General features: G+C 37.7%; 1 protein-coding gene across 1 annotated transcript in view; it reads left to right on the forward strand.

Moving 5' to 3' along the window:
- Positions 1-22901, forward strand: part of RTEL1 (regulator of telomere elongation helicase 1) — a 109102-nt gene that overhangs the window by 48850 nt on the left and 37351 nt on the right. Inside the window, exons 16-23 of the mRNA XM_044663881.1 lie at positions 6256-6388; positions 7635-7748; positions 9292-9332; positions 10041-10126; positions 10369-10446; positions 11448-11525; positions 11872-12018; positions 12570-12685. Coding sequence (XP_044519816.1) covers positions 6256-6388; positions 7635-7748; positions 9292-9332; positions 10041-10126; positions 10369-10446; positions 11448-11525; positions 11872-12018; positions 12570-12685 — 793 coding nt within the window. The remainder of the gene's footprint in view (positions 1-6255; positions 6389-7634; positions 7749-9291; positions 9333-10040; positions 10127-10368; positions 10447-11447; positions 11526-11871; positions 12019-12569; positions 12686-22901) is intronic.

Here is a 22901-nt window from a genome sequence, read left to right on the forward strand (position 1 = left end):
GCCTATTAATTGACCTACTCATTTAAACTTGTTTTTGTGTCCTGACGGGGGGAGGGAGGATATATATATATATATATATATAGAGAGAGAGAGAGAGAGAGAGAGAGAATTATGATCTTGTCTCTACACAACTCAGATTTAAAGGTCTAATGAGGAATGCACTGCTATCTTGTCTTTAAAAGTTTTATATTGTTTTAAAAACACAACACTAATACTCAAGACAGCCCAGAAGTTTTCTGTTAACAATTTCCTCTTTATCTGAGAGGTTAGAAGATGTACTTGGAATTTGAGCCTTAAGTTACTTTGAAGACTAACTATATATTTGATTTCTACTTTTATAAATTCGAATGCCCAGAATTTCTCAAAAGTCAGGAAATAGTTGAGTGTCTCAGTAAGAGTTTAAAAAAAATTAAGTCAGGAAGAGATTGTGGCCTTGGCCATATTTTTGCACCACTAATATCTGTCTCCCAGCTGTCGTCTATTCTTCATTTGTATTACCCTATTGTTTCAACTTTCACAATTTTTACTAGAAGTTGTTATTAGTAATATGTGTATATTCAAGACCAAGTTAGGCATTTCTAGAAATTGGACTAATCTTCCATATGAACTAATGACTGTTTATTTCTTGCCATATAAGTGGTTTCATGAAAGTACTTTTGACTTTCTCAGTTTCTAGTAGAGAAATGGCAACTGGCCATTTATGCTCTTTTGCAGTCTTTGTTGCTTTATAGTCTAAAAGCTTCTTATAGGTTACCTATGAATGAAAATGTGTATGATTAGTAAGAGACAGAATGAGGCGTCTATTCAAGATTATAGGCTGCATGTGTTCTAAACTGGACTGTCACCATTTTCTTTGAAATAGAGAAACAAATTGGTTTCATCTCTCTGGAAGGTTTGGATTCCCTCTCCTGGAATTCCAAACTCAGAATTTGAGGCCTTGATATTGGCTAGGCAATATAACTGTAATGTATTGCCATCTCTTGTTACTGTGGCTGCCTGTGGGATAGAAGATTGAGCATTTGGCTTATTCCTTATGTTCATTTCTTTCTTTCTTTTTAATATTTTACTTTCCCCCCAATTACATGTAAAAACAATTTTTAACATTTTTAAAAAAAATTTCCAGTTTTAAATTCTCTCCCTTTCCTCTTCACCTCCCTCCACTCTGAGATGACAAGCAATTTAATGTAGGTTATACATGTAACATCAAGCAAAGATTTTTTAAAAAATCTCTTTAGTATACTATTCCTGGGTCAAAAGGTATGCGCAGATTTGTAGCCCTTTGGGTATAGTTTCAAATTGTTCTCAAGAATGTTTAAATCACAATTCCACCACTAGTATGGTTTTATATTTCTTCCTATAACTCATTTTACTTTTTCCTTAAGAATTTTGATGCTATTGGAAAAATCCTTGGCTTTTATAGTGTTTTTCAAACTAAATGTATTTCTTTGCCCGTATTTTACTTGTTTAAAAGAGAAGGTTTCAGTTTTAGAGGGATAGTTAAGGTAATAATGGAGAAGTCCTGCTGTCATGAGGCTACTAGAGCAATAAAGGTTTATGGTGAGCAGGAAATGCTGAGTTTCATAGAACCTGATGGGACAGACCATCTCAAAGTAATGTGTAACTGCTGATGTTTCTCTTTTTTCTTATCTAGTACCTGAAAAACTATAACTTAAAAAAATTTTTTGATGCTATACCATTTTGTACATATATGTTTAGTATTGATATTATTTCATTGTCTACAGTACCTTTTTTTAATTATATTTTTTCCAGATTAAATGTAGATGTAATTTTTTTTAACCTTTGTTCTGTCTTAGAATCAATAGTGAGTATGGATTCTAAGGTAGAAGAGAGGTAAGGGCTAGGCAGTTGGGGTTAAGTGACTTGACCAGAGTCACACAGCTAGGAAGTGACTGAGACTAGATTTGAACCCAGGACTTCCTATCTTTAGGCCTAGCTTTGCTGCCCCTGTATGGTACCTCTTAACAAAATGTAGTTTCCCCACTTATCTCTTTTAATTGGATCTAGTTTTGCTTTTGCTTTGTTTGAGATCACAATTGCTATCCCTGTTTGTTTGTTTTCTGCCATTGAAGCATAAGAGATTCTCCTTCAGTCCTCTTTTACTCTGCTTCAGGTGTATTTCTTATAAAACAACATATTGTACGGTTAGGTTTTTTAAATTCACTTTGCAATCCCTTTCCATTTTATCCCATTCAGATTCGCAATTTTGCTTTCTGTTTATTTCCCTCCATCGTATTTTTCCCTGTGCTATCCTTCTCTCTCATTCTCCTTTCACCTTGTCTTTCCTCAGAAGTGTTTTGTTTCTGGGGCAGCTGGGTAACTCAGTGGATTGAGAGTTGGGCCTAGCGACAGGAGGTCCTAGGTCCTAGGTTCAAATTCGGCCTCAGACACTTCCCAGCTGTGTGACCCTCATTGCCCACCCTTACTACTCTTCCACCAAAGAGCCAATACACAGAAGTTAAAGGTTAAAAATAAATAAATAGATGTATATGTATATACACACATATGTTCATATATTAATTAATTAATTAATTAAAAATTTAAAAAATAAAATAAAAAACTAAGTTAGGGATTCCAAAGAAGGAAAAGTCACTACCACTGATCATAATGATCTTTTATGTGAGATAATTTATATCTTTCTACCTCTCCCTTCCCCCTTTTCCCAATGCATCCCTTTTTCTCACCCTTTAATTTTTTAAATATCATCTCCTCATAATCAACTTACATCCATGTTCTCTGTCTGTGTACACTCTGCCCTAATAAAGAAAAAATTCTTAGAAGTTATAAGTATCATTTTCCCATAAAGGATGTAAACACTTTAACCATATTAAATCCTTTATGATTTCTCTTTCTTATTTACCTTTTTGTACTTCTCTTGTCTCTGATATTTGAGAATCAAATTTTCTGTTTTGCTTTAGACATTTTGCCAGAAATACTTGAAAGTCTTTATACTTTTAATAATATCCTTTTTTTTTCCCCATGAAGGATCATATTTTGCTTTGCCAGTTAGGGGATTCTTAGTTGTAATTCCAGCTCCTTTGCTTTTCAGACTATCATATTCTAAGCCCTCTGATCCTTTAATGTAGAAGATGCTAAATCCTGTGTTATCTTGACTGTAGCTCCAAGATATTTTAATTGTTTGACTATAATATTCCTGGGAGTTTTATTTTGGGATCTCTTTCAGGAAGTCATCAATAGATTCTTTCAATTTCTTTTACTTTCTGGTTCTAGGATATCAATGCAGTTTTCCTTAATAATTTCTTGAAGGATGATGACTAGGCTCCTTTTTTTATTATGGCTTTCAGGTAGTTCAATCTTGAGATCTCTTTATCATCTCTGATAATCTGATAAGGACAGTTTAGTTGATAAGGAAATAAGGGACACTGAAGATCTTTTAGCTCATGCTTCCAGCTCTGTCTCTAGGAGCATGGATTTTATTATATATATTTCAAGACTCATTTCACACAAAAGAACCCCCCCTGAAACTTTACTGATGCGCAGAAGTTATATATTATGTCATATTAAAACACAAACGGTCTCATTGGCTTCAGAACAGGCCAAGGCCAAGGCTAAATTTTGACTGGGTTTTTAATCAGAAAGCCAAGTCGGGGAATATTTTTCTCAGGGTTGAATTGCCCCGCTAAGGTTTTGGCCTTGGCTATATCAGGCAGCTGCATTCCTGGCCAAAGGGGGAGAGCATTAACTTTTTAAATGTTGGCCCACTAGGAACCTAAAGCTCTTCAATAAGGCCTCAATACTTTTCAACAAGAAATCACAAGGATAACAAAAGGGGTCAAAAGAGGAGTCTCTGATTTTTATCTATTTAAGACTCTGTTTCTCCTATTGGCTTCCCTCATATTTCCCCCTTTTCTTTAAATTAAAATGATTTATTACACAGGAAAACTTTTTAATAATGAAAGGAATCATTAGTTAGTTATAATCATCAGCTATAACTGGATCTGATATGATTTACAGATTAAACTGTTTATTTCTGGCTCTCTACAGTTCATTAATTCTCTTTTTCTTTTTTAAGGCCCTTACCTTCCATTTTAGAATCAAAACTGTGTTTTGGTTCTAAGGCAGAAGAACAATAAATAAGGGCTAGGCAATGTTGCCTATGTGCCCAAGGTCACGAACAGCCAGGAAATGTTTGAGGCCAGATTTGAAATCGAGACCTCCCATCTCTAGCCCTGGCTTTCAATCCTCTGTGCCACCCACCTGCCCCTAGTCCAGTAATTCTTAAATGATTTCTCCTGGATTTATTTTCCAGGTCAGCTGTTTTTCCAATGAGATATTTCACATTTTCTTCCATTTTCTTTCATTCTTTTGGTTTTGTTTTATTGATTCTTGATTATTAGCTTTTATTTTTCTACATATAATTAGAATTATTAGCTTTCATTTGCCCAATTCTAATTTTTAGAGAATTATTTTCTTCAGTGAGCTTTTGTGCCTCTTCTTCAATTTGACCAATTCTACTTTTTATGTAATTGTTTTCTTTAGTAAAATTTTGTACCTCTTTTTCCATTAAGCCAATTCTGCTTTTAAGGAATTATTCTCTTTAGTGGATTTTGATACCTCTCCTAACATTTGTCCTATTCTGTTTTCTAAGGTGTTATTTTCTTCAGTATTTTTTGTGCTTTATTTACTGAAATGTTGACTCTTATATCACTTTATTTTTTTTTCTTAACCCTCATCTTCTGTCTTAGAATTATTAAGTATCAGTTCCACTGCAGAAGAGTGGGAAGGACCAGGCAGTTAGAGTTAAGTGGCTTGCCTAGGGTCACACAGCTGGAAAGTGTCTGAGGTCAGATTCGAACCCAGATTGTCCCATCTCCAAGCATGACTCTCTATCCAGGGAGCCATCACTTTCATTTTCCCCCCTCATTTATCCTCTGTCTGTCTTATTTAATTTTTTAAATCCTTTTTAATTTCTTCTAGGGCCTGACACATTCACATTTTTCTTTGAGACTTTACAATGTAGCTGCTTTGAGCTCATTGTCTTCTTATGAGTTTGTATTTTGATCTTCCCTGTTACCATAGTAACATTCTATTATCAAGTTCTTTTTTTGTTTGCTCATTTTTCTGTCTTTTTCCTTGACTTTTAACTATATATTATAGTTGAACTCTGCTTCTGGGGTAGAGGTGGGAACTGTCCCAGGCTTCAAGTTTTTCATGCTGCCATGTTCAGAGCTAGATCTGTATGTTCAGTTCTGTAAGTTTCAGTTCTTCCAAGGTGGTATGATCTAAGGAGAGTTGTGGTCACTATTCTCTTGGCCTATGCTCTGGTCTGTAAGCATCCACAAGCACTCTCTTCCACCTTGTAGCTATGGCTTCCTGCTTCTGCTAATCTACTCTTCCTTACCCTGAGACTGTAACCCAGAACTGCATAGAGAATCCTGCACTCCAAGTCACCTGTGGGTCTCCTATATTCTCCTTCTGACCCATTTTTTGATCCCTTTGTCATCTGTCGATTGAGAGCTCTAGAAACCTCTTGCTGTCTCCAGCACTGATTCAGGCCCCCCAAGACCTGCTGCTGGTTTGCTAAAGCATGGCCTGCCTAGATTCTTCTCCATTCTTACTCCATTGAGACAGATTTGTCTTGCCAGTCTTTTAAGGTGTCTAGAGGCAGAAAATTGTTTTGCTTTGTCCTTTTATTGGTTCTGCTACTCCAAAATTCATTTTGAGGCATCATTTTAATGTTATTTGGAGGGGAATTTGGGTGAGCTCAAGTGATTCCCTACCATCTTGGCTCTGTGCTCATGTCAATTTCTCATGATTGAACCTCCTATAGTCATATATCCCTGATCTTCTCCCTGTCATGTATATAACCTGAATTCATGTGATGCCAGGATAGGATTTGTCATAGTGCGACCTGAGGGGCATTAGTGGCCTAAAAAAAATTTCTATTGGCCTTTTCTATTCCCTGACTACATTTGTATTCTCTTATATATTTCTAAAATGAGGAATATAGTCAGTAATGGTGAGGAAATGAGAAAAGAAAAAATTAAAACAAAAGAATCACATAGATACCACTAATATAATTTAAAATTGCTAGCCAATTGATTACATGATCTCTAGGAAGGTGCTTATTTACATAGGAACTATTTCACACATTTAGATATTAACCTCATCCAAACAGAAAAATCATAATGGAGACCATAGGACTAGCTGATCTTCTCTGGAAACATGGGTTCTTCCCTGTGATTGCCTTAGAAGTTTATTCTTTTTTAATTGCAGGAAAAATACTGAGCTACTGGTGTTTCAGTCCAGGATTTAGCATGCATGAGTTAATTCAACAAGGTGTGCGTACCATCATCCTCACCAGTGGAACTCTAGCTCCACTTTCCTCCTTCTCCATGGAGATGCAAATGTAAGTATTTTTTGTCAGCCCCATGGTTAGTGAAGCTAGAACTTTCTTAAGGAATATCTGGCATGAATTGCCGGTATTGAGCATTTAGAAGGTATTCAGTAAATACTTAGATTCAAAGAAGAGGAGTATGATAAAAAAAAAATGACTTTAAATTCATTTGCTAATTGAACAGAATCAATGACCAAGCAAATTAAAGACTGGGGGAAAGAGGTGGAAATTGGTTGAGAGAAGGCAGAGACTCTGCCCTACAAGACTGGGAAAATTCTTTTGGATAGAATGCTTAGAAATTTTCGGGAATTTCCTTATCATTTCTACCCTTCTTCCTCTTGCCCCACTCAAGCTGCTTGGGAACTTAACTATTTAGTTTAGTAAGATATCTGGAGGTAGAAAGGAAAATCTTTTAGTGTCTTTTTAGCTGCCTACCTGCCTCTGCCCTGATCTATAAAAATTTATATTCTGTATTTCACTATTTTCTCAGAAACTAGTTTTTTTTCCCTTTTATCTGAATTGATGAACATCTTAATCCTTTTAAAGAAAAAAATTTTTTCAAATGATTACATTATATAGAGTCTGAAGGGACCTCAGTGGCCATCTAGTCCAATCTATAACCCAAAGGAATCCGTACTACAGACTTCTTGATATTTAGCCTCTACTTGAAGACCACCAATGCCTTTTGTTTTGTTTGTTTTTATTTTTACTAGTCTTAATGAATAGTAAATTAATTCTTTAAATATTTGTATTTTAATTTTATATTATATGCCTTTCCAAATATATTTCTTCTTCCTCTCCCCTCTATCTCCTCCAATGTAGCCAGCTATATCTCATAACAAAAATTTTTTAAAAAAGAAAAAAGCAATTTAGCAAAACCAATCAACATGCTTGATAGTATATACAATATTCCATATTCATAGTTCCCACAAAGAATGGAAGGATACCTTTTCTTTTTATATTAATATTTATGGATATTAACTCCATCCTTTTCCCTTCATTCTAGCTCTAACTCTTTCCTTGCAAGTAATTAAAACAGAAAATTGACATCATCTAGTGCATGACATTGCATAATACCTGTTCATGGCAGTGTTTGCAACACTATTAAACCAATAGTCTCTTCACTGAAAGAAAAACAACTAAGTTTCCATAGTGGGTGCATAACTGAAACCATGTTAAAATGACCACATCCTCATGTGGCAATTCAGTACTATGCCATCATTTGATTAGTGTTTTTATTTGCTTTTCCTGCTTTCAGCCCTTTCCATGTTTGTTTAGAGAATCCTCACGTTATTGATCAACATCAGATCTGGGTGGGGATTGTTCCAAAAGGCCCTGATGGAGTATTACTGAGTTCTGCATACGATAAAAGGTAAGGGAACTCTTCAGCTTCAGTAATTTTGTCTGTGAGGAAGACTCAGGAAATGAATGATATGATAGGAACAGGTAGTATATGGCCCCTGTGATGGGGGTGGGGAACAGTGTATAATAGAAATAGAATTAGAAAATTTGATAAAGACAAACACATATATATATAAATATACACACATATACGTATACACATACATATATATATAACAATAGAAAAGACCTAGGAGTTAAAATAATGTAATGAATTTTTTTGAAGCAACAAGCTTGGTATTGCAAAAGACACAAGTAATAGAATCTATGAAGTCATCACCCCATTCAATAAGAAAATAAACTTCACTTATTTAAAGTGGTTTATATAGGGTTGTGTTTCTTGTTTCATGAAAGTTGAGAGGAATTTGGAGTTAAGGGAAACAGTATTCTTAAATGCCTGCTTTCTGCTGGGCACTCTGCTTAGTGCTAAAGATACAGATACAAAAGTGAGATAGATGGTCTAGATTCCTCTAGGAATACTAGATTCCTCTAAGGAATACTAACCAAGAAAGGGAGCCACTGGGGAGGACATGGTCTCTGGGAGGAAGGGAGTGATTTGATGATTTCAGCAATGCTCCTCCAACTTGGGCATTCATTGTGCAGTCAGTATTCTGGAATACAAGACCAGGTGTTTTTTCAGTTGTACTCCCATCTCTGGATGCCAAGTTGCTTCCACCATATTGTCTTCTTGATATCACATTGCTGACATCTGACTCTTTCGGACTTTGCTCTTTGTGCAGTGTATGGTAAATAGATTATCCCCCTAAACCCTAAACTTCTCCTGACCTCACTCTTCAACCAGCTTTGACAGCTGGAGGCAGCTCTCTTAGGACTGAATCATCACTTTTAGGAAATTCCCTGGCTCTTAGTATGTTTCCATTACATCTTGTCATGAATTAAGTAATATAATCCAGATTGGTAAAAAAATCAACGTGGTTATAATACATGAAACCATTTAAGACAATAAACAACCAAACAATGAGTAAATCATTTCTAATTCTAGATTAGCTTGTTTCTCTTTCCTTTTATCATTTAGTTGTTCATGCATATCAGACTTTCCCACTGATATACTCATCTGGTTTGCTTTTGTTTTATGTGTCAGATGTTGACTATTTCTTACTCCCAACTGTTAGGGTGAGGAGATTTTAGGATCAGGAGGGTAAAACTAGCCTGCCAATTAGCAAGAGACTGTGACTAAGAATTATGATTAATCCCTCTGTCTTTATACCCGAAAGTTATACTTATCTTTGCCTAGGTGTGTACTATGGGAGCATGCTAAATCTGAGATGAGTACCAGGAAAATCAGGTTGTATCCCCTCCTGACATGACTTTAGCTTCCTAATATCAAAAAGTTTGGGCCAAATACCTTTGGGGAAAAGAAAGGGACTGAATCAGTAACTCAAAATGTGTTTGAAGCACATTTGTTTGGCACAGAGAGGGAGGATTAGTAGAGTTTCTAGGTAAACTTCACTAAATGATAATAAAAGAAATGTGATTTTTTTTATCTTCCCTAGGTTTTCTGATGAATGCTTGTCTTCTTTAGGAAAAACTATAGGTAAGAAGTATAAAATTGAAGTTTGATACAGCATATTTTAATTGAAGCTGCTTATGAGGAGATATTTGAAGAATGTACTAAAGAATCAATACAATTTCTGCCCCTAGGAAACTTAAAATCTAGTTAAGGATAGGGACTATACCTCTGGTTTTATTATTAAAGGCAAATTCCGGGTGAGGAAATTTCCCTCTAATAATATAGATTAATACCTTCTCTTCAACATATATCCTTAGAGGGATGGCCAGAGTACTGAGAAATTAAGTGACTTGCCCTGGGACACAGCCAGGATGTAGGGGTGGCAAGACTTAAATATAGGCCTTCCTGACTTCAAAGCTGTCTCTACTGTAGCACACTACCTCTTATTTAATTACTCAACCTAATTCAAGAAATGTAAACATTTTCTTATAGTTTGAGGGTTGACATGTTTTGGTTGTGTTTTGATTAAAGCAGAAGGCTTCTCTGAGAAGATCAATAACCTACACTTCAGGGTATTTCCAAGACCTGGATCATGGCTTCTACCTTCATCTTTGTATTTGTGAAAGTGGGGAAGGGCTTTTCATTCAGGCTATTGCCCGTGACTAGATGCCAAATCAGCCCTCCCAGTCTCTCTATTCCATATTTCTGGTTCTGATTCCCATCTAAGCAGGATCTGATCAGAATGTAAAGTTGTATTGGACTCACACATTCCATTTTTGAATGTGTTTTCAGGGAATATTGCCCGAGTTGTGCCTCATGGACTCTTGGTATTCTTCCCATCATACCCTGTCATGGAAAAAAGTCTTGAGTACTGGCGAGTATGTTGCTTTCTCACTGGGTTCATATTTTGTGTATGCCAAAAAGCGTTGAGCTAGAGAGGGGATTGGCAACAATCTGTGTCTAGAGAGGGTGGAGCATAGGCAAAGACACTTCTATTTTTCTGGGAAGGAAAAGAAAGCTTTAGCTCCCTTCCTGGCCTTTAGGAGAACTACAACATCAGGGTTTTCATCTGAGGGGACTAATCTCATTGTATCCTTTGTCTTCTCTGTCTTCTCGACAGGACCATGACTTTGCCAGAAAGATAGAAGAGTTAAAGGCAATTTTTGTGGAGCCAAGAAGTAAAGGAGGCTTTACCGAGGTCTGTAACGTGAACTGATGGTGACGGGCTGGCCCACTCTCTTGATTTTTTGGTTTTGCCTTGTCTGCTTTGTGTGATTGAATTTACTCCATCCAAGCTTCTGCCTCACTGTTCTTCTCCCCTTTGAGCACGTTCCTCTCCACATGGTCCTTAGCATTACCGTGGGAATGGCTAGAAGGAAGTCCAGGAGCCATTCCTTCAGGACAGTGGCTCATCTCTCTCACCCTGCTTTGTTTTGTTTTGGTTTTTTGGTTTGACTGTTGCCTGAGAAATATGTTTCTGATTCTGGTGAATTATGTCATGCGTCCAATTTTTTTCTGACTATAGAAGAAAGTAAATTGGGAGAGGGAAGCAGTGAAATCCCCATTCCCCTGGTCCCACCTTCCCTTATCCTTTCTTGCCCAGCATGGGGCAGTGACTGAGAAATCCTGATGCCATGGAAATTGGTGAGTTTTCCTGCCTTGAAGTCATGTCAGTGAACTGTGAATCCCAGGCACTAAAAAGACTCCTGAGATCATTCTTCTCACCAGTCAGAATCAAAAGCATTTTCTGTAGGGGGAGGCCCTCTCTTAGCTTCCTTCAAGATATCCATGTCCCTGACTTGGACATTTTTATTTTTTACCTCCTTGCTAATATGGTTTTTCATTCATTATCACTGGAAAAAATTTCACAGGCAAATTATTTGAAGTTTGTTTTGTTAAACTGTATGATGGCCACCTGCTTGTGAGATAGAAATGTGAGGAATAAAATAGTTTTTTCTTCCTGTGATCTCACCTTCTAGCTTGAAGTAATCAGTGGTTTTCCAGTAAAACACATAGATGACTCCATTCCCTTCAAATGAAATTGGTCAGGAAACTTCTTTCAATTATACCACAAATAAGTCCTTTTCAAAAGCTGACCCCTCCTCCCTGCCTCGTTGGGCTGTGGGCATACCCGTTCCACAATTTCTCTGTAAAGGAAGAACAGGGCATGTGCCTGACATCTTGTCTGATGTCTTCTAGGTTATTGATGCATATTATGAGAAAATCGTCTGTCCTAAATCAAATGGAGCTACTTTTATGGCTGTGTGCCGGGGAAAGGTAAGAACCTGTGTTTGCACCATACCAAAGTTCCTAGACTCAGAAAAATCCTAAATACCAAATTACACGCTTCACTTTTATTACATCAGACTATTATGGATAAGCCTGAGTTTTTATACTTGGAGAACAACTCCTAGGGGCCATGAGTCTATTGCTTTACCGCTATCTCCAGAACTTGGTCTGTGCTGCCATTTCTAAATGCCTGGAGGCTGAATCCTGCCTCTGACCCGTACACAGAGCCATGTCTAGTGTCCCTTGTCCAGCCAGTGTCACCCGTACATCATCCCACTAGAGACTGGACTTTGTACAAAAGACCTCAAAATCCTGCCATCTTTTTGTCCTTCAGGCTAGCGAGGGCTTAGACTTTGCAGATATGAATGGCCGTGGAGTCATCATCACTGGTCTCCCGTTTCCTCCACGAATGGATCCCAGAGTCATTTTGAAGATGCAGTTCCTTGATGAGATGAGAGGAAAGAGTGGAGCAGGAGGCCAGGTAAGAACAGAAACCCCTTCTTCTTGACTCCCGCCTGCTTACAGATCAACCTCATATTCCTTGTTTCTGGAATACTGGGAATCCACATCTAAGTATATCACCAATGCCCAGATGTCTCCCGTTCCAAACCTGAGCATGGGGTAAAGAAATGGCACAGAGGGCGGGCAGGTACCCAAAGTGAATATGAAGGAAGATGGAGACTGTCAACTGTAGCTGCGCTACCCTTGGTTAATTGAAGATAAGGGGTTACCCCCATTCCCCATGTGGAGTCAGGAGACCTGGGATCAAGCCTGGTCTCTGACACTTCTCAGCTGTGTGACCCTGAGTGTCCAGCCCTTACTGCTCCTCTGTCTTAGAACTGATACTAAGACTTTAAAAAATAATAACAATCATCATTGGCAATGGTGATGACAAGAAACTTCCTTCCAAGGTTCTGGAATAGTTTCATGCCTTTGAAAGGAGTTGTGACTATGTGGAGGTGCCAGGATCTAGGGTGGCGCAGCCCCAGACAGTGGGCTACAACCTCACTGGTTCTTTTGCATCTGATCTAGTACTTATCTGGGCACGAGTGGTACCGCCAGCAAGCTTCCCGGGCAGTTAATCAAGCCATCGGCAGAGTCATCCGACATCGCCAGGACTTTGGGGCCATTTTCCTCTGTGATCACAGGTGTTGTATAATATCTGGCAATGTGGATCATGCCTACCTTTCTGAGGAAAGAGAGCTGTAGGTCTGAAGGAAAGGCCTTTCTTGTACAGGAGCCATAGATAGCATCATAAGATTATAGCCTTAGTACTGGGAGGAATTTTAGAAGTCATCTAGTCTGACCCCCCTCATTTTACAGGTGAAGAAACTAAGGCCCAGAATTAAGTAACTGTTCCAAGGTTACACAGTAAGTAATAGAAATAGAATTCAAATACAGATCCTCTTTCTACAAATCCAAAAATCTTTCTGCTGCATCAGACTGTCTCAATTTTTGTTAGTTGAGTATGTGTCATGTCTCCTCAATATATTTAAAATTCCATGAGGGGTACCATTTAAATATTTATGTTTTATCTACCATAACCCTCTACAAATAGTAGGGACTTAAATGTTAATTGAAGTTAAACTGCCCAGGATCAGTCTAAATAGCACGGAACTCAGGAATTTCTCACTCCCAATTCTGTATTCAGCCAAGGCTATTGAGTTCAGTGGTATGTTTAACAAATTTTTGTTTTTAAAACATTTTATAAGTGAATAATAAACTTTAACAGAGTAGCTTTTTACAGAGGTTAAGTTCATAATTTTCCATAATTGTTAGTCAATTTTAACCAAAATAAATATCCATAAAAATAATTAAATTTCTTGCAAATGCAAGGATTATATTATGGTAAATGAAACACTAGTTTAAAATGATGTGTGAATATATAATTTTTCTTTTTTATTAGATTATTTTTCAGTTACATAAAGCAATAATTTTTGACAATTGTTTTCTGACATTTTAGGATTCCAATTTTCTCCCTCCATTTCCACCCATTTCCCCAAGGCAATAATTAGTCTGATACAGGTTATATAGTGCTTTCTTGCAATACAAAACATATGATTTTTCAATAGACATTTTAAAAAGAATATTCTTCAAACTAAATGAGTATAAAGAGATTTACTGAGTCACCTGCTTCTTTTTTGCTCTTCTTAATCCAAATCAAATAAAACTAAGCCTAACATAGTTCAGATTTTCAGGACAAGCTCAAGGTAAGTCAAATTTAATTTGCTTATTAGACAACTATTTTATTTTTAAGAATAATATACATTTACAACTCATTAAACCAAAACTTTTTCACCAATTCTTTTACTTCCTCAAGAAAACTATAAAATAGTAATCAATTTTCAACATAAGTTTTCCAAAATTATAAGATTCAAATTGTCTCCTTCTCTCCCTTTCCTTCCCCCTCCCAGAGAAGGCAAGTAATTTGATCTGGGATTCATACTTGTATTATTACGCAAAACACACGTCTGTATTAGTCATTGTTGTAAAAGCATACTCATATAAAACCATAAAAAAACCATAGCTAATGTGAAAAAATAGTATGCTTTGATTGGCCTCCAACTCTAATAGTTCTTTTTCTGGGGGTGGATAGCATTTTTTGTCATAAGTCCTTCTGAATTGTCTTGGATCATTGTAATGCTGAGGGTACTAAAGTGTTTCATAGTTTATCAAGGGAATAGATAGAAATTCTTTTTTTTTTTTTTTGGATAATTATTTTCTTTATTTTATTCCAGTAACAAATTTACACATAAGTTTTCCAAAGGTTACATGATTCATGTTGTCTTCCTCCCCTCTTTCCTTCCCCTTTCCGGAGCTGACAAGCAGTTCCACTGGGTTATACAAGTATATGAATAGAAATTCTTAAATGCATGTACTTTTACAAGTAAAAAAAAGTACTATTTTCAAAATTCTTTGTAGTTATTTCTTCCAAAAATAACCTATCCTCATTTCTAATTCTATAGCAGAATTTGTCATGCATTATTTTTAGTCTATGGGTGTGTGATGGTGGTAGTGATAGACTGTGTGGAGATGTGCCTAGCTTATCTTTATTTTGTCCTTTTATATGGATTTCTAGTTGGGTGATATTGGGCAAATCACTGTCCCTCTCTGTGACTTAACTTTCCTCACTATCAAATGAAGGAGATCACAACATTTTAGAATTGGAAGAGATTTCCCACAGCTATCTAGTTTAATATAAACTCAAAAGAGTCCTCAATATAATATACCAGACAAATGTTATCCAATATTTGTATCACTTCATAAGGAGAAACTCAATACTTCCTAAGGCAGCCCATTCTACTTTTGGATAGGTCTGATTGTTAGTAAGGTTTTCCTGTCAAGTTTCAAATTGCTTCTAGTTGACTTCTGCCCATGGCCCATTCTGCTCTCTGGGACCAAAGGCAATAATTCTAATTCCTCCTTTGAACAGCATTTCAGATACTTGAAGGCAGTTATTACATCTCCACTGAGCCTTCCTTTCTCAAGATTTAAATATCTCTAGATTCTTTGGCTAATCGCTGTATATCTTAAACTCAAGGCCCAACATCTTCCTGATTGCCCTCCTTTTGACCTTCTCTAGCTTATCAATAGCCTCCTTAAACTGAACCACCTGGAATTAAACAATATTCAGATGTGCTCTGAGTATGAGGCAGAGTAAAAGCAATACCATCATCTCCTTTTTCCTGGAAGTCAGGCCTCTTGAGACATGATTGCATTAATTTTATTTTGGCAACATCACATTTCTGACTCATTGAAATCTTAGGGAGCCCACAGTTCACTAATCTCCCAGATATTTTCTAGATAGACTACTTTCTGGTCATACCTCCCTCATTCTATACTTTTGAGGCTAACTTTATTTTTAACACAAGGGTAAGACTGTACATTATATCCTTCTGAATTTCTTCTTAGAATCAATCTAGTGCTCTGATCTCTTGCGATCTTTTTGAATCATGATGGTCATCCATTATTAGCTCTCTTTCCCAGCATTGCATCATCTGAAAATTTGATAGGCATGATCTTTGTGCCTTCAAGTCTTGAATAAAAGAACCACAACAAATCCCTTGGGAACTCCAGGGAAGACTTTCACACTCACATTGAACCATTAACAACTCTTCCTTTAGTCCAGTCATTCAACCATTGCCAAATATAGCTGTCACTGCATGTCATTACATGATTCCTAATTATCGTCTGATCCACATATTTCCATCTTTCCCAGGAGAATGGTAGAAGATCCTTGTTATCAAGAATCTCTTTTTGTATTTTGAGCTTAATACTCTCTATATATTGGCACATAGTAGGCCAATAAATGCTATCCTACCGTCTATCCCAAGCAGTATAACCACCCTATCTTTGGTATTTTTATTTTTTCTATTATAGTTTGAAAAAAACAAAACCAAAAAAAACCACTTTTCGTTGTCTTTAGCTTTTTCACTAACCTTAGCTCTTTATATAATATTGATCTTCTATTAACTACCCTTACCACCATCTTAGTTCTTTGTGTATCCATAGCATTCTCTTCAGAGAACTCTCATTTTTCCCTTTAATTAAATATTTTTTTAAATTTTACTAAATATTTAAATTTATTATAAATAACACTTGACCCCCCCAAATAAATAAATAATTTAAGTTGACAAGAATGAAATACTTAAATAATTGATCATAATTGTTTCTCTTTTTAGCTTCATAATTTTATTCTTTAGAGTTTTCCATTTTTCCTTGACTTTCCCCATTGAATTTAGTTCATAGCATCTTTCCTATCCTATCATTTGAAATCTGCTCTATCAAAATCTTAAGATGTATGAGAGATTATTCCTAGTTTGTCATTCCTTTGTCACAAACTCTGGGAGGGAAAGAGAAGTTACTGGGTCTCCTAAAGCCCCCTAAGATTCCCATCATTTCTACTCCAGAAAATAATTTCTCTCTGTTAGCAAGAATGATTCTACAATATAATTCCCCCCTCATTAATTCCCCCCTTTTTTTAAACCCTTACCTTCTGTCTTAGATATAGTACAAAATATTAATTCCAAGGCAGAAGAGCTGTAAGGGATAAACAGTGGGGTTTAAGTAACTTGCTCGGGATCATACAGCTAGGCAGTTTTTGATACCAGATATCTTTTGTCCATTGAGTTTAGCTGCCCTCAACTGAGCCACTTAGCTGCTCCTCCTCTATCTTTTGAAGGATGAAATTATCACTAAGGAAAGGCAGAAAGTTGTTAGCTATTCTTTTTTTCACAGAAAGAGCTCTAGAAGATATCTGGATAATTCTAGTCATTATTATATCATGTCTTTGTAGTTTAGAATCCTTAATTCTTCATTTGTTTCTCCTCTCTGTCCACATGGCCTATGTAATAATTAAAATTATGAGGCTGCTAGTAGCTTTAATAACTTTATTAAATCACAGTAGTAATAGTAAAGTGAGGGAAAGGTAGGAAAGAGGTAGAGAGGTACTTAGCTTACTAATCTATTTGCTGCCGTCTTGGACCTATGGCTAACTCCAACAATGATTCCTTCTGCTCTTCACACTCCAGCCAGAAGACCCCAAAGACCTCTTGCTCTCCACTTATAAGCTTTTTTCTCCACCCACTAGCTCTCACAGGTCACACTTCAGGAACCAACCATAGTTTCTTAATTTGCCTGGGCCACCCAGCAGGAGGCAGGGCCTGTGGAATCAGTTTCCTGTCTTGTTGGTTCTCTAACTTCCTTTCTCTGAGGGCTTGGCTATACCTAAATTTACTCAGTCATCTTTGACTTCCAAATCACTGAGAGAGATGATGTTAAACAAAGTGACATAATGGAGAGAGAAATTCTCTTCTGACACCTATGACAAAAATTTGCTTCCGATTTGCTCTCCATTGATGTTCAACCAAATATTCACCACCATGTTTTCCCCCCTCTAGTTGTTACATTTCTTCACATGAGTATATTGTTTTAATATACAATGCTATTGGGGTTAGGTAGGTGGCTCAGTAGATTGAGAGCTCAATCTAGAGCCTGGAGGTCCTGGGTTCAAATGTGGTCTTAGACAATTCCTAGCTTTGTGACCCTGGGCAGGTCACTTACCCTCAAGTGCCTCTAGCCCATACCATTATTCTGCCTTGGAACAAATACACAGTATTGATTCTAAGACAGGAAGTAACAGTTTTGAATATATATATAAGCATATATATATATATGTATATATATATAGCTGTATTTTATCTCTCCTTAAAAAAATTTTTTTTAAATAAGTTATGCCTCTGAGTCAATTCTGTCTCATTGCATCAGGACTTCTGGTTGTTTTTGTTTGTTGCCTAAACTTTGTATATTTGTATATGGACATTTGAGACCATAGGTTTGTCTCCTGTGACCTTCTGTGTGACTCAACTGATGTATTTCCTTCACTGTAGCTGTCCTCTATGGTATCTAGCTTAGTGGATACACATAGGGAGTTGTTTACCTCCTTTTTTATTTTAATGTTCTTTTGATGAAATTTGTAAGATACTAGACAGAAACATTCTGATCCTTTAACAGTGAAAGAATAAGGAAGGCCATAGAAATCCATGCTTGTCTGTCTCTAGAAAATACAATGACTAACTAGAACTAGCCCAAGGGAAATGTGGTTTCAAGTATTACTTACTTACCCTAAACAGTCTGGATATGACCACAGGAGAGATCAGAGGACTCTGTGTATCTTGGGACCCCATATATCTTCATCCTGTTTTTCTAGCAAGGTGACTAAATCTCATAAATGTCATCAAAGCGCTTGTTCATTTCCTGTAAAGGAACCCAGATGTTTTTATTTGGATGGTGACTGACAAGGCCACGTTAGTTGGCACTGTGTTCCTTGTTTTTTTAAGTTTTTCTACAAAAGCTTAGCTTTCATAAATTCCTCATGGTTAGTCATTAATAAGTTACCACACCAGACATCTTAACACTAAACTCATTAAGTAAAGTTGAAAATCACTTACAGGATAACAGAAAGGTTCTTGGTGGTTGTGAATAGGCCACAATATATTACCAATGAAGAATTTTCTCAAGAGATTGTATAAAGATATCAAAGAGGTGATCAGAAATGATGGTGAACCATCCAGGTCATAGAAATCGAGAGAATACAAATGGACAGCCTGCATTCTCCATGTAATGTCAAAACATCCATAAGAAGATCCATTGTACTCCCTGTGGAAGATTATGGGAGGACTTGAAGAAGAGTCAATGCTTAATGAGAATGCAATTAATCAACAAACATTTATTAAACACCTTCTATGTGCCAGGCACTATGCTTCATCAGAGATCAGCTTCTCCCTCTTTCCCTCTGCACTGAATTATGAGAAATAACAGGTGGACAGCTTGAATTCTCCAAAGTCACCCATGTAATAGTAAAACATCCAGAAGAAGACCCACTGCACTTAGTGTAAAAAGGAATTCTTGGTTCTCTTTGAGTTCACACTTGTGAAAGGGAATCCTTTATTCTCTTAGCCTAGTTGGAGCTAACATTGGTTAATACTAACTCAACATAAGTTTGAACTAGGTGAAGGAGCTCGTTAACCACTTATTTATACCCTACCTAGTGCTAGGTAAGAAGTTAACAAGATACTTGGAGAGCTCTACCCTTTTTTCTAACTCAAATAGTCAGAAACTTGTGAACTTTTTGAAGAGTTCAAACTCTCAGAAACTGTGAACCCTTTCAATGAGTATTCACCACTCCAGAAAGTGCAAACTGGTTCCCACAAACACTGCCCCCTGGGCAGTGCTAGACTATTTGGAAGCTGTGATTGGCCCCTGTGAAGAAGGGAGGAGACAAGAAGTCACTTATAAAAAGCCCTGAATTGCTGAGGCAAGGGAAATGGACTCCAAGAAGAGAGTTGACTACAAGAAGGAAGTTTACTTCAAGAAGAAGGTCGGCTCAAAGGAGAAAGTTGGCCTCAGGAGTCACCTTGAGTTCAAGTCATTGTCTTGACCTGCCTCTTGGAGGGAACTTGGGCGAGTGGATAGCTGGCTTTCCCTTCCTGTCTTCTGCAGAGAGTTTAGTTCCAGTCGAAGGTTTAACAAGTCCAAGCACTGGAATAATATTTAGTTAGATAGGTTAATGTCTTCTCTACCCTTTTGTATTCCTCTGCTTTCAGTCTTTCCACCTCTTTTGTAAATAAAAGATTTATAATTTTCATATATTTAGCCAAACCATCAATTTTAACACTTAAATTAGGAATGCACTATTCAAGGGAGTACCTATACTGATGAAACCATATATCCAAGAAAGTATCAATCTTCCCATCCATCTCATTACCCACCTTCTTCCTCAGTAACTTTGGTATGGTATACCTGTCGACCATTATGACATCCTGCCCTTATTTTTCCTAGACTTTTTAAAGTCCATTGACTTCTCTCTATACCATAAGCCACGTACCTATGTGACCACAGCTTAACAGGCTCTTGAACCTCTTCTTTGATGTGTCAAATGGTTCCTCCTCCAATCACTTCCTGTTCTCCCAATACATCATTTTCCATCTTTAGTTCACTTGCTCATGGTTCTTGGTCAACCACTTCAACAATATGCTCACCATAATCCTAGGATCCCTTATCTTAATTTTTGCATTTCTTACTCTACTGATCCTTACTCCTGGATATAATCATGAAACTCTGTTGACTTGGCTCCACTATGAATTCTAATCTGCTGAATTCTGATAGTTGGCTTAGCTATTTGTTTTTATTATCAAGTCCCTGTAGAACAGTTATTCCAGGCCTTTTCTTCTCTTTTTAAGCTTCCTCCTCATAGAGCTCAGCTTATACACTCTGAGCAGATGACCATGGTTCCTTTACTCAGAAGAGCTTAGCCATGTTGTGTGAGCTCCCTCCACCCTCTTCAGTGATTCTTTGTGTCTTTCTCCATCCTTTCCTCTAGCCCTCTTTTCTCAGAGGAGAAGGTTGCTTGCTTCTGTGCCAAGGTTAATGTCTCCCCCATTGCCCTTGATCTATGCTAGGTCAGACAGATAGATGGCACCTTTCCAGTCTTCTTACACTTTATTTCCCACCACTCACTCATTAAGCTAGTCACATTGACCTCCTGGCTGTGTCCCATGCTTGGAACACTTTCCTCATCTCCACCCACTGACTTCCCTGGCTTCCTTAGAGTCCCATCTAAAATCCAATTTTTTATTAGAAACCTTCTCCAGCCTCTCTTAATTCTAATGCCTTTCCTCTGTTAATTATTTCCACTATATTCTGTGTATAGCTTTGTTTTATTTCCATGTCATCTCCCCCCATTAAATTGTAAGCTCCTTGAGGGCAGAGGGACTGTCTTTTGTCTCTTTTGTATCCACATGCTTCTAGCCTGAAAGGGAAGTGTTTAGGTGAGTGCCTCTTTTCCTAGATCATCATTATTCAATGAGAAGGAAAGGAGGAGAGGGAGGCAGATCTCTGATGAATTATAGTACCTGACTCATAGTAGATGTTTAGTAAATGTTGATTAATCGATTGGCTAGAACTCTGGGCCTCATTCATTGCATAACCTTGGTTAACTCACTTAACTCTGTGTGCCTCAGTTTCCTCAACTATAAAATGAGGATAATAATAGCACCTATCTCCCAGGGTTGTTATTAGGATCAAATGAGAGAGTAATTATAAAGCACCTAACACAATGCCCGGCACATAGTAAATGCATGTTCCCTTGCCTCCCCATACTGAAAGGCTGCAAGATATATTCAAAAGAGCAGTGGACTTAGAGTCAGGAAACATAAGTTCAAATCCCGGTTCTACCATATAATCAGTGTAATATGGGGATAAGGCAGGTGGTGATAAGCAAGTTGTAATAAGGGGATAAAACACAGTGGATGGGGTTTGTGGGTCCTTAAGTCAGTAGGTAGGAAAGGAGGGTGCAATAGTGGACGATAGTAAATTGAGGTGGTAGGAGATGTAAGGGAATGGCTGAGTTTAGGGAAATATAAGATGATGAAGTAGAATGAGCGGCAAGGGGAGAGGTAGTTGGGCAGACAGCTGCAACAGGGAGACACAGACTGGTTACACAGGGTTGAGACAGATGAAACTGAAGGGAAACAGGCTGAACCCTTCAGGTAGGAAGGGCACTTTTACAGACAAAAGGTTAAGGCCAGCCAGAAATGGTTTGAAACTAACTAGAGGACTTTCTAGTCAATTTCTCAGGTTCACAAAGGAAGTGTCTGTGAAATAGACTGGCTTCTTCAGAGGAAGTATAGAGATCACCACTTCCTCCAAGATGGACGCCTCCAACTCCCCTCAGGACCCAGAGAGAAACTTCCTTTCTCTCCTTTATCCCTCCGTTATCATTCAACCAATGACTTAGCAAAAGGTTTAATTAAATGACAACAGGGTTTATTAAGTTGGCAGGGTTGATTATAAAGGACTGAGGGATACAAGGTTTCTCTAACAACAGCCTAGGGAGAAGCTCCAGGTGGGGGAGGGACACAGGAATAGGAGACTGAGAACCAGTCTGCCCTTACTTAGTCCCAGGAGGTTTTGTTGCCTTTGAGGTTAGGAAAGTTACACACAATGAATCAGAAGATAATTTGTATCAAGGGTAAGCCCTACTTGACTATGGGGAAAACCTAAGTTTTGAAAGTTTGATTGCTACCACCCAAATCCACCCTTCTCCCAGAACCCACAGGAAATTAGGAAAGGAAATGGGGATTGGAATAGGGAAGGTTAGGGAGATCCAGAGGAATTAGCTAAGCTACAAAATCTTAAGAGAAAAGGCACAGAATCAGGGAACCAAGGCCAGGTTTCAACCCCAAGACCAAGCTCAGTTGACCCTTCTGCTCTGACCGAGCCTCCAGGACCAGCTGCCTCTAGTCAGGGTTCTAAACCCTTCTTAACTGCCAGAAATACTGCAGTTAGCCTTTTGCAGAGTTGTTTGCACTTTTGCACTACATCAGGTAGGTAACTGTGGTTCGCTGAATCTCTCTAAGCCTCAGTTTCTTTATCTTAAAATCAGGATAATTATTCTTGTGATATCTCCCTCATAGGTGTTCTTGTGAAGAAGTCAGTTTGTTCATCTTAGAGTGTGTTGTTGATGTTCTCATCCAATCCCTTTTACTAGAACCACACTTAATTAATCATCCCTCCCACATCCCTTCTGTCTTCAATCTTTCCTTCTCCAGTGACTCTTTTTTTTTTTTTAAACCCTTAACTTCTGTGTATTGGCTCCTTGGTGGAAAAGTGGTAAGGGTGGGCAATGGGGGTCAAGTGACTTGCTCAGGGTCACACAGCTGGGAAGTGTCTGAGGCCGGATTTGAACATAGGATCTCCCATCTCTAGGCCTGCCTCTCGAAATCCACTGAGCTACCCAGCTGCCCCCTCCAGTGACTCTTTTATGTTCACTTAGCGTGCTCAGTTACATCTTCCCTGTCTTTA

This window comes from Gracilinanus agilis, chromosome 2 (genome assembly GCF_016433145.1).
Source record: "Gracilinanus agilis isolate LMUSP501 chromosome 2, AgileGrace, whole genome shotgun sequence".
In the NCBI taxonomy this organism is placed as follows: domain Eukaryota; kingdom Metazoa; phylum Chordata; class Mammalia; order Didelphimorphia; family Didelphidae; genus Gracilinanus; species Gracilinanus agilis.